Source organism: Empidonax traillii, unplaced genomic scaffold (assembly GCF_003031625.1).
Source record: "Empidonax traillii isolate 1590-97213 ecotype Southwest subspecies unplaced genomic scaffold, ASM303162v1 scaffold240:size1935192, whole genome shotgun sequence".
Lineage (NCBI taxonomy): Eukaryota > Metazoa > Chordata > Aves > Passeriformes > Tyrannidae > Empidonax > Empidonax traillii.
The window spans coordinates 1,513,494-1,526,373 of NW_020955433.1; the positions used below are offsets into that span (position 1 = coordinate 1,513,494).

Below are 12,880 nucleotides of genomic sequence, written 5' to 3' on the forward strand. Positions count from 1 at the left end.
TGCCTTTCGCTGAGAGAAGAATGTTCCTTCTGCCAATTAGCTCTCTCTTCATAACTACACCCTTAAGGAACATAGCAACTGCTGGGAAAAAACTGTATGTGCAACATTTCAGACATTTCAATAGTCAGGTAATTGAAAAAAGAGCAATTATCAGAGACTGAAAAAAAATAGCCCTTTGTATTCAGATTTTTCTGTTCTGATGTGGAAGGGGAGTTTGGATGAAAGTTTGTGAAATAATGGTAAAAAGCTGAACCAGACTTCACCTGTTCTCAACAAAACCCCCCAAAAGACTATTCAAACACATTCAATGTTCTTCAGATTGGGAACACTACAGAGCTGATGAGAAAATTTCGAATAGAGAAGTAATTTTTTGAATATGTTAACTCTTACAGACTTAAAGATAATATTATCAATGATGATTTTGATTTTATTCATATTTCAGAGATCCTCGTGCTATCAGAAGTGTGAATTTAGTGGAAAATTAATAGTTGACCGCTTGATCTGACATCTGCTAAAGTCAGCAACAGCCTTTTCATGTTTTTTCTGTACATTCTAAAACAGACCCTTAGGAAGAACACAGAAATTAGGTGAGTGAAACATCAGGGCATATTCAACAAAAGAAGACGATGAGAGTGCAACATGTGATAAAACTAAATATTTATACTATTTTCTTCCACGTAAAAAAAGAGGGTTGTATCTGAAATTTAAAATTCTCTATGTAGTTTGTCATTCAAATATACTAAAAGGCTTAGTACACGTGAGCCAAACAATAAATTACCTTTGTTTGTCCAAAATTAAGTAAAGACAAATTGTAAACAGTGTGAAAGCTAAAGGAAAGCTAACAAGAATGAAAAATTTTCAATTTATTACAGTAAAAACTTGCACACAATACACATAAAAATACCAATTATAAACGTATATTATTTAAAATACAACTGTGAATTTTCTTTCCTCCAAGTACATTTAAAATTTTGAATAACCTAAGCTGAAGTAATTTAAATTACTAACCCCCAAACAAGAACTCTTGGTCAAAATAAGTATTTTGTTTCTATGAAGCCCTTCAAAATTTTCTGGAAGAGGTAGCAAATCAGTGTCCACTTATTGACATATCGTGAATGTAAACCCAATACAATAACCAAGAAAAAAAGAAACCAACTTGCTTCTAGTGGTGAGAGAGAATAAAGGGCTCTTCCTCACTCTCTCCCTGTGACACTCAAATTTTGCATTGCAAAAATAAAGGGAGCACTTTTCAAATGGCTCCTAGTTCCAATCTGAAAGAACTCTTCCCTTCTTTTCCTTTTCCAAAACGCACAGCTTTTAGCCCCAGTTCACAGTAACAAAACAGTGTTTAGATCCTGCCCCTTTGAGACATCAAGCACAGTTTTAACATGCCATCTTGTGGATCAACAGCATCTACCCATCAAACACCTGAAACGTGTCCTGCTGCTACTCTGAACAGATGCCATGTTATGACAGGAATCTGCACAGTTTTTACAATCCCTAGCTGTGAACAAAATGTGAACAGTCTCAGTAAAGGGATACTGCTATCAGCATCTGGAAACTTCTTAATGATGTCACCATATTAAGTGAAGTTTCTGGTTTGGTTATTTTGGCTTTTTTTTCCACATGCAAACCTACTCTGGGCACACAAACATGTCCGTGTGGTGAAAACAGGGTGTGAACTTCTAATGTGTGTTAGCTGCTCCACAAAACCACCGAAGTCCAAGTGAAATAGTGAGCCCACTGAAAACATCTACCTAAACAGAGAACTTGTTTTTCCAGCACAGTGACCTCAGCCCCTGGGACCATTTCAGTCTTCCTGTGAAAGAAGTTAAGCTACTTTGCATTTACCATTCATCAGATAGTCACTGTGGAGAAGGAAAATCAGACTTCTGTCTACCTTCACAGTAACTCTGCTTCCTCTTCAGAGGAGTTTGCTGAAACTCTTCAGATAAGTTTTCAAAGTTTGCAACTCCAGAGTTCAACAGTCCTACAACCTCTGGAACTGGTCCTGGAGTCTCTGCTTAGACAATTTTATTTTTTTTTAATTAACATGAATAGCATACTGCCTGAAGAAAGATTCAGAGCTCTTACCCAGTGTGACACTTTTTCTTTATAAGGGTTAAGTATTATTTCAGAGTTAAAAAAAAAAAAAAAAGAGAATAAAAAATATCAGGAATATATCAATGATCACCAATTTGTCACTTTTCAGAAGAAAAAGTAGCATAATCCCTGTCCAAAAGCACTTTCCAACTCCAGAAATGGTATACTAAAGAGGTAACAAAATGAGAAGAATAGGACTAGTGGCAGGAACAAAGTGCAATAATCAATACAGTCTAGTGTGAATGGCAGATGAAAGTAAATTATTTATGTAGGGAAAATTAAAATAATTACACTTCATAATAACTTTTGAGTCAGCTCAAAGCAGAAATAAGTCCGTAGAAAAGACATGAATGAAAAATTAGTTCATGAGGCGGGTCAGGAAAAGACCTCCATACAATAAATTCTGATGGAAGAAAGCCCAGAGAGATATGTGAAAGAAACAGATAAAATAGGTACAAAGATAAGAGAGCAAAATGAAAAGGATAGATAAGCAGAAAAGCAAGGACAAATAACTAACTCAATAGGGTCTTTTATTTCATGAACAAAAGTGACTTTAAAATGGAATCATAAAGACGGTTGATAGAAAATTTTATATGATAACTAGGGCAAAGTACCATCCCTTGTGAAAATACTTTTTTGCCATTTAAACCAGTTGTAAGCTCTGTTTTTGCTCTCAAATGATGCCAGAAGATGACAACACTGTGGCATACTCCTGATTGCATTCTCATGCTTCTGGGTAATGAAATCACTGTTTAAGCTTTGCTGGCAGCCACTTCTGTTCTGTCCAAAGCATATACATGATTTAGTAAACAACATGATAAATAAATTGCTACAGTAGGCTATGTCAGTCCTGAATACAAACCAGGGTGCAAACTGAAATGCAGCATTATCTGTAGAGTTCAGATTTAAAGATGCAAAAACTGACATCTACACGCAAGCCGACAAAGAGAAATAAGAGGAAAATAAGAGGAAAAGAATGGTATACTGATGGAATTTGATTGTCTTAAACTACATTAGCTTCTCTTAGTGTAACAAACAAGGAAAAAGTGAACACTGCCTTCCCCACTCCTTCATTTTCTACGTGTATATGCAGAATTAAAATAAAATGATGTTCACAGAAGGACAGAATAACAGTCTGCAATAAAAATACCGGGTCTGATCCTATGAGGTGGCAAGTAATTTTCTCTCCCATCACAAATGACTGAGAAGGATGGTTGCTACATTTCAGAGTAATATTCCTAGATTAAAACCAACTCTTAAGACCCAGAATCATCAGGCAGTTACGAGAGGAAAACATTAACTTCCATAGTGAAAAATATGGCATTTTATGGAAGAAGATGCATCAAATAAACATGTCACAGGGACTACTGCAAACTAGAGCCCTAATTTCGACAAGAACACATTCCCCCTTCATTTTCTTTGTCCAGAGATTGCTGTTTTACCTTGGTGTCATATAGATCCTCCTATTCCAAATTTCCCTCACCTTCCCACGATTGCATGACTGTTATTAGTACTTCATTTCAAAATTCTGCTGGCCTTGGGGACCTGTGATATCACTGACATCCTCCTTTTAGTGAATGCAAAGCAGAATGAATTAGCAGAACCGGGAGAATCAGGGAAAAGGAGATAAAACAGTGTGATGATCAGGATCATTACATGGAGCTCACAGTATCTCTGACTACATGAAGTACCAGAAAACAAAGAGGTGAGATAGAATATTACACAGTATTACCACAGAGGCATCTGAAAACATGCACAATCAACAAACATATCTCCCAACAGGACACCACCAAACTTATATCTAAAATGCAAAACCAGAATACCCGTAGGCTTTTTGACCGAACAGTTGAGTGTCTTCTGCAAAATGATGGATATTAGCAAAAGAAAAGGGTATTTCCACATAGACAGCCTTGAGGAAAAAGCTTAGAACTAGCAGTTCCAACAGATAAGAACAGTTTGTTCTAAGTGTTGATTACATCCACATGTGGCCTGAGAGAAAAGCACAAATTTCGCCTTTTCCCTCAAAAGAGATGGCCATAATACTTCTCTGATCATCAGAGTTCAGCCATTCATAGCACAAGCTATAGCTATTAATTACTTCTGAAATATCAAGCTGACAGATTTTTCAGTGTATGACTTTCTACACTGCTTGCAATACACTATGCTTGCTTTGAGATGGTCATAGGGACGGGAAATGTAAAGAATGACACCTTCAATTTTCAGTTAAATCCTTTACTTAACTTTAAATTAACTCCTTACAGGAAAATACGCTCTTCATGAGACATAGTCTTGAGTTGACAATATTGTTTTGCTTTTGTTTTGGTTTGTTTTTGTTAATATCCACTTATCTGTCTAGAGAGTTGTCTCCATTTGCATTGTTTGATCTAGAATGTGTTTTAATGCTGTGTTTTACTCTTTTGGCCTAGTGCCTTAGGAGGGGGGCATCAAGTATTTTACCCCACATCTCCAAAGAATGATACTTCTTGTCCTAAAGAACAACCTAAGGTTCAGCTGTTGGGAAAGGTCCTTTTTGAGACAGCTTCAACACCAAGGACAAAAGGGGTGAGAGCAAAATGCAGTTTCCTGCACTTGGGATGGTTGGCTAAGAAGGACTATAGACTACAATTAGTAGCACCTGCCATAAAAAAAAAAAAAAGTTAGAACACAAATGCCATGGAACATGTGCAAGAAGTCTCCAGGGTAACCCTCATATTTAAAGGTCACTTTACCACAAATGTATTTGGTATAGTTCTGCTGTGCTTTCAGTAGATGGCCACATTAAAGGAGTAACTCACTTATGCTGGTGGCCTCAGGGACTATTTAAGTTGGGCTTAGTTGTGCTAACATCCTGAGCGCTTTTCAACCATTCACAGCACACAACACAGATCTATTTTAGTCATTTGTGTTTATTCTGTGCTGTTTACATGAAGTCTCCCTCAGCTGAGACTTGTGGCTAAGCTGGATACTATTTCAGACTATGCCAGATCATAATAGTAAGACTCTAAAATGACCTGGCCAAGAGAATTACGTGGAAACTCGGTTCACAAAAGAGCGTTTGAACCAATTGTGTTGAAATAGTTCACGAATTTGCAATTTCTGCTATAAAAATCTAGTGACGCCTCCTTTTGCATCCCTTAAGATTTTTTTGAGACATTCAAGCCTTCTGATACAGCAACATAATGGGACATTGACCATTATTCTTCAATTAGTTACAGAAGAACCAAACTCAAGGTTGTAATTCCTACAGTGGTTTGAAAGTAGAACTGCTGGCAGTTCATCAAAATAGGTCCCTTTGTATTACAGAATTAGAAATGTTATGGGTTAAAGAATATATTGCTCATTTTCATAAAAACTAGTATGAGAGAAGTCCGTAGCTGCAATTTCTGTAAAGCAAATAACACTGTGACAGAAGGGGAAAGAAAAAGGATGTTTCTATGACACAAAGTCATGTGTGTTACTGGTTTGCTTTGACATTTCTGGCCCCTCTAAGCAGTCATATGCAGGTTTCAGGCTTCATGGAATATACTCTATGATTATCCCCCCCCACTACACAAACCGTGTTTTCAGTTTAGTTATCAGACTTTAACTGAGCCTTGGGCTACGATCAGTCACGGATCAGCCATGCTTACTCAGAGAGCATCGATGTCCAGAGGAGTAACATAGTGGAATCGGATTTCTGTATTACAAAATAAGTGAAAAAGGGGAAAATATAAAGGTTTAAATGTAACATCATTCCCATATAAAGATCTGCTCTCTTCTGCCAAAACTAAGACAGGAACAACTGCCTCTGGATACCACAGAATGTTCTTCACTGCGACTTGAAAACAACTGTCCCCTTGTCTGATAGATTCTTCCCAACAAAATTACTTGATGTCGCTTGTTGTTCTTCATTCCTGCACTTTGGCTCGTCTTGTCCAAATAAGTTTTGCAGATGGAGGAGACCAAACAGGAGATAAAATCACGCAAACTAACAGACCTGTCATTGTCTTTTGACAACTCTTGTGTATCTGCAGAGGATTTAAAGCCTTGTGGTATTTTTCTTCTATAGTTACTTCCTCTTATGGACGTTCCAATTATCTGCTATATCCACTGAGTAAATAGTGAACTCAACGTACAATAGTGAAATTGTAACAGATGGTGCTGTATTACGTACTAGAAATGATATTTATGAAATCCCAGCCAAAAAATTTAGATTTCTAGTGTTTTGTAGGAATATTTAGAGATCATAACATCAGCTTATCATTTACAGTGGCCATATTACAGGAATTTACATGTGTGAAAAGTTCATATTTTACACCAAGAAGAACCCTGAAAAATCCACTTGGGGAAAATGACAGAACATTCAGCATAAAATAATTCAGCAAAAAATAATTCAATGCCACTTAAGCATGTATATAAAAATTCTAAGAACTGTGTGTATGAACAATATCTCCCAATTAACCTAATAAGCAGGAAAATGTATTTTAAAAATATTAGGAGATATACAGTTCATGAACTGTGTATCTCTATAAAACCCTCATAGTATTATGAATTAAGAAGAAAAAAAGCCAACAAAACAAAGCCCTGCTTAGTCAAGCAAAATGAAAGACAGATAAATAATCAAGCCACATAAGTTAGCAAGAGTTGGACTTTTTAAAAACAAGCAGCTTTCTTGAGGGTAATTTTCTGTGGTGTCGCTAACAGCAGAGAGGAAGAAGTGTTTAAATGACAATAGCTTCCTTTTTCACTGTATAAGTATTAATTGTACTACAAGATGAAGTCTGCATTTCAAGTAGAGATTTAAACTATATGCTATACAAAACCCCAAAACTAATCTATTCAACCACAAGCTATACTTTAAATGCCAAGTACATTTTCTGCAAGTTTCAAAGTAAATACACCAATTAAATTAGAAGTTAAAAGTATCACGTTGGAAATTAAAACGAGAACTTCAGGTTCCAGAGGCAGACTTTCTGACCTCCTGCTGATCTTGGAATAGCAGTGTCATTCATATCTCCCATACAGTTAACTCTAACAGAAATCCTGTGTATTTGAATATGTATTTTTAACTCTACACATAACAGCCATGGCTGAATACATCATGCCTTCCTTCTTCATTAGCAGAAGCCTTAATTCTTATCAGTGTTGTTTTAGATAGGTATAAACAAATTAGTCTGTAAAAATTAGTTTACTTTAACCCAAAGGCACGTTAAAGAATCTACATCAATCATGGGGGCTCTGCACAGTGTCATTACTGGATTGAAGGATCCTAAAAGTATATTTTCACATTTGGGCATCTCCTATAATACATTATTATTCTATTAAATTTGATCTCATCTCTGAACTTCTGTATTTAAAATGCTCAGACTGGAGATAATTGCAAACACCTTGTTATACAATTTGCTCCAAAATCATGACAAGTACTCCCAGCTATAACACAATTTAAATGTGCTCTGATGTGGTTTATACCTATATAAGTTAAAAAGAATCAACCACTAAGTAGGTATAGGGAACCATTCTGGGCACACAGCATGTTTGGATATCTTTTTCACTCCCACAGACTGAACAGCAACAGATTGCCTAGCTTTCTTTATCACACTGATTTTGGAGTAAAGGTTCAACAAAAAGATCCAACAAAAGAAGTAGTGGGCACCCAGTGTCCATCAAGACTTGTGGGGTTCAGCAACTTTGCGAACCAATGTTCTTTTTAACACAAATAGTAAAATTCCTGCTATGTTGTGTAAGATTGAGTGACAAAGCAACAGCATAAAAACTCTTACTGAAGCATAAAAGTTACAGATGCAATAATAATGGTTTAGCAAATCTGCTGCTAAAATCATGTGACAGGTTACTTGAGGATAGTCTGGCTGCTGACTGAGACTTCTGAGACTTTTCCTTTCTAAATTCTGCTGAACTCCCCTAGCTAGTGATTTGGTCTTATAAATATTTAGGAGCACCTGCTTGGCTTTTTAGGATAGATGCAATCTGGCATTTCCCTTTACTCCTCACAGTTTCAAGTGCTAAGTGATCCTTTTGGAAGATAGGCACTGAGCAATAAACTCCATTTCTGCAACTACGCAGGACTGCCCATTCACAACACAGGAACTGGTATGACCCCAAATGATGCATCTGCACCCACCTTGTACTGCATGGAGCACCCAGAAACAAAATCTTTGTGCCACTTCTGACTTTAGACAAAACTCATCTATGTTGCTCATACCTAGCAACAATCCTTCAGCCACAAAAAAGATAAAAAGTGCTGAATGGGGGTCGAAATTCTGAACCATACTGGTTCAGATTTGCATCAGACAAGCCTCAGGGGAAAGGACAGTCAACATGGATCCTCCTTTCTTCCTCCAGACTCCCTGAACTTAGTCCCAGGAGTTCCTTTGTCACCATTTCAGCATGTGTCCAGAACCTCAAGGTCCAGAATCAACACAACTGTGGGATATGGCACAAACATCACACTGAGGACAAAAAAAAAAAAAAAAAATCCTTCTTGGTAAAGAACATGTGTGCAAGTATCCATATGGGGATAGCAGGGACATCTCAGAAGATTTTGAAATTATGCATCTAACTGGGAAGCATGAGCTAGGATGGCTGGGCCTGAAGCAAAGGCTCCACAGAAAAGACAACTGTTCTCCACAGAAGCCTCAATATTCAGGCCCTTGTGTCAGCAGCACTGACCTTTAAACAGTGTGTAAGTAGACTGAAAGATGCAATTATACCCATGTACTCAGCACTCTAAACCCGTATCTGGAATACTGCATCCAGTCTTAAACTCTCATACACAAAACACATTTACAGATTGAACTGAATTCAGTGGGGGGTCTCCAGGGGCTGGAGCACTTGCTCTGCGAGGAGACACTGAGGGAGTTGGGTTTGTTCAGCCCAGGAAAGAGATGATTTTGGGTGGATCTAACAGCAGTCCCCAGTACTTACAATGAAGTTAGTGAGAGGATATACACAGGCTCTTCACAGCACAGTGTGGCAGAGGGTATGACACATTCAACTAAAACAATGGATGGAAAAAAAAAAATAGACCGGTAAATACTGGGGCAGCCTGCTCCAAAAGACTGTGCAATTGCTACCCCTTGAAGGTTTTCAAGGCTCAGTTGGAATAAAAGCACTGAATGACCTGGTCACTGTTAACCTTGCTTTGAGCAGGAGGTTGGCCTGGGTAATCTCCTGAAATGCCTTCCATCCTGAACAATTCTGGTAACACCAGCAAATGGGCTCACATACCTTTCACTTCTCGCCTCTCCAAACCCGTTGACTGTTCAGCAATAAGAAAGTTTGTCGGCATCTAATGACTTCTGAGTATCAAGAGAGCACTGGCTGCACCACACTTGGGAATTGCCAAAGGGAAATGATATAATTTCCTATAAAGCACATGGAATTGGCTCTGCAGATGTGCTCAGTTTGTCTGGTGTAATTTTAGACTTTATGCAGCTGGTCGCTTCACAGATCTGGGCTCTCTGGGCACTCCAGTTTTGATGCTTAGCCCCAGGGTCTCAGGGTCTGTGAGATGGCAAGTGCTTGTCATTTCCTCTTGTATTGTGTTGTATCGATTGCCTTCTGCTGCAGCCGCTGATGTAGCCCTCCCACTGAAGAGAGCCTGGTCTGGAGTATTTTGGCTCCAGTATGGCCTGTGTGTTTTGGAGACAGCATTCTCTGTATGTAGGCCCAGGGGTGCAATGTGAGAACACGATGACAGAAGCCCTGCAGTGCTACATTATGGACAGGGGTGGTGAACTCTGCTTACTCTGAGCAGAGTAATTCTGGAAAATGTGGTCAGTCAAGCTCCCCAACAGTACACACAGGTACAGCATGTGCCTGACAGTAGGCTCTTCCTCTGGCATTCCAGATGAGGTGGTGTAACAATGCACTCCGAGGCTAATAAAGTGTGGACACTCAAGATCTGACAGAGTTCAAGAAGCATTTGGACAATGCTCTCAGGGATATGGTGTGATTTTCGGGGTTGTCCTGTGCATAGTCAGGAGTTGGACTAAATGATCCCTGTGGATCTCTTCCAACTCAGGATATTCTGATTCTATGATTCCTTATTCCCAGACAATTCTTTGGGGATTTACATATTAGCTCTACTCTTATTATAGACAAGTGAATACTATATTTTCCTGATAACCTTCCTAAAATACTGACAAGAAACCTCTTGAAGAAGGGCCTGATCCTAGAGAGGATGCTCTTCACACATATTGCCTTGAGTAGCTGATGTACTTAAAATTATATTAATTTAGGCCCCAAGAAAGAAAATATGATAAAAACAAATTTATGAATATCAACAAGCAGAAGTACATCAAATGAAGCTGATGTATAGCACCATCTCAAAAAACAGTTTAACCAAATTACAGTTGTAATCAAGTTCACCTAATTGCTCACAGTCCATAATTGTTAGTGGTATTTTAAAAAGCATATAGTTTTACTTAGGAAAAAAAAAAGAAGTACTTCATAGCTTATTCTTCAATAGACACTGAACTAAATTCAATACAGAAACAAAGAAACATTGCCGTTTTACAGGTCACAGTTAGAACAATGTAAAATAACTTGCTTGAAGTTGCTCAACCATATCAATGACATATCAAGAAACTAAACTCAAAGATCATTGCATTTTCAATTGCAGAATTTTTTTAAGCATAGTTTTAAAAATTCAGACATTTTTACCTTGCCAACCTCATATATGTGCCATCACCTTGACATCAAAGACGCTGCAGGGTAATTTCTTTGGTTTTATGCAGACTCAAAAAAGCATATAAAGAAACATTTTAATAGAAACACTGTCAATACTGTCAAAATGAAGTTCTGGGAAATAAACAGAAAGCTATCATTTGTATGGACTATTCAAAAGCTCATCAGAAATTTGGATACACAGATTCTAACTGTACATGCTACTGAATAAGCAGAATCAAAAGCATCAGTAACTGCAAATCTGCAAAAGCTGAAGTAATGTCTGAATAACCACCCTTCCAAATATCCTCATGTTATCCTTACCAGATTAATCAGTCTTCTCATTGCATGTTCATGCGAGCAAATGCATTCACAGGGATCAAATCCACCTTCTGCCATGGTTCTCTGGATAAACCTGAACTTGTCTGTGAACACCTAAGAAGAATAAAAGGACAATGAACTCTTTTTCAACTGACCTTATTTTCCAGAGACTCACACATCAAGTTTCAGTTCATTTAATGCCAGGATGAAAAAGCAAAACAAAGCAGGGTAATCCTATTATTCCTTTGGCAGTCTGAATGAAGAAGTCTGGTATGTGCAGTTACATTTTGATGTCGCTGAAATTACTGTCTCACACAGGTTTCCTTAAAGAGCCCAATAAATATTTTGCAAGACTTTGTGTGTCTCCCCTGGGTTTTCCCACGTACCACAACGAAATACATCCAAACAAACAAGACACACAACCATTAAATTTTTGTCTCTCATCTGCACAGTGAGACTCTTAAGTGTATATATACAATTTGAAAGGCCAAGGGAACTTGTACTCCTAAACCCCAATAAACTGCTGGCATTCTCCATCTAGATCAATGTACAGGAAAATAATTTAAACCCACTAAATTCTTTGCTAAAGGAAATAATCATCCTTGTTGTATAATGAAGGCAAGCAGCAGGGGTGCTTGCAAAAGTGAATGTACTTGGAAATATGTTAAAAATGGAGCTACATACACTAATTTTAGATCAAAAAAGTAGGCCAATCACTTAGTAATACAGAATGTTCAAAGAAGCTGTAATGGACACAGTGGGAAATCAATTTTAGGTTATCCACCTGCTGAAACCACTCATGCTAGAAATGTCAAGCATCTACAAATGTATCTTTACTATTTACCAATAACTTCTTTGTGACTTAATCGAAGGTCAAAACGTGTAGTAGACTACAAGGCATTTCTATCCATCGTGGTCAAATCAGGGATTGATTTCTCTCAAATGAGGACTCTTGGGGGATATTATAGTGCTAAAAAAACCATACTTTCAAAATATTTCTGTTAACTTGCCATCAGTTGCTAGTGTTGCATGTACTGGGGCCCTACTGGGACATAACTGGCAATCTTAACAAATGCAGCAACAGTGAGCAGGTACAACCTCTCAACTTCCAAAACCAAATAGTTTATGAAGGTATCAGGCATTTGATAAGGGTGTGCTGAATCAACAGATGTGCTCTGCAGTCACTGCCTACAAAAACTTACAGTATTGATCTCATGTAAGTATTTTAATGTCACTAGAAACAAGAGGAATAACCTACATCTCTATAAGATATCTTCATTCAACAGAATGTATCACCATAACAGTTCTTCCCTCTTGGGGGAAGAAAGGGAGAAAAAAGCAAACGCATTTCAGAAGTTCTTCCTCTGCCAATGCCTACCACTGTTCTGAACAACCCTCTGCCATGGTGGAGAGAGCCAGATAGTAAAAGAAGGTAAGAGATATCTGTATCTTCATTATGAAATTCAAAAAACATCACTGCCCTTAACCTGCTAGGGTCTCCATTTTTTAAAAACAAAACTGAAAAAGGAAAAATAAAATTGAAGGGATGGAGGAAAGACTTTTTGCCCAGATGCTAAGCAAGCAAAATCTGGCAACGTAGTGAGAAGATGAGAAATTACTTGACTATGTAGTGTACAAGTGGCTTTGAACAGAAAAACAGGTCTGTGTATTAAGAACTTTTTCAGTGAAGAGATGATCAAGAATCAATAATCGGAAGCTGTAACTACCCAGATTCAAAAGAGAAGCAAAGCACACATTTTTACCATTACAGTAACTGATCAGTGCAACAAAC

The 12,880-nt window shown here is 37.8% G+C and overlaps 1 protein-coding gene across 4 annotated transcripts in view; it reads right to left on the reverse strand.

Annotated features, from left to right (window-relative positions):
• The window catches only part of SMIM14 (small integral membrane protein 14), a 53,176-nt gene that overhangs the window by 13,363 nt on the left and 26,933 nt on the right, over positions 1-12,880 (reverse strand). For all 4 annotated transcript variants that reach the window (XM_027888563.1, XM_027888564.1, XM_027888565.1 and 1 more), the window contains one exon: positions 11,092-11,202. In XM_027888563.1, the coding sequence (XP_027744364.1) occupies positions 11,092-11,202 (111 nt within the window). The remainder of the gene's footprint in view (positions 1-11,091; positions 11,203-12,880) is intronic.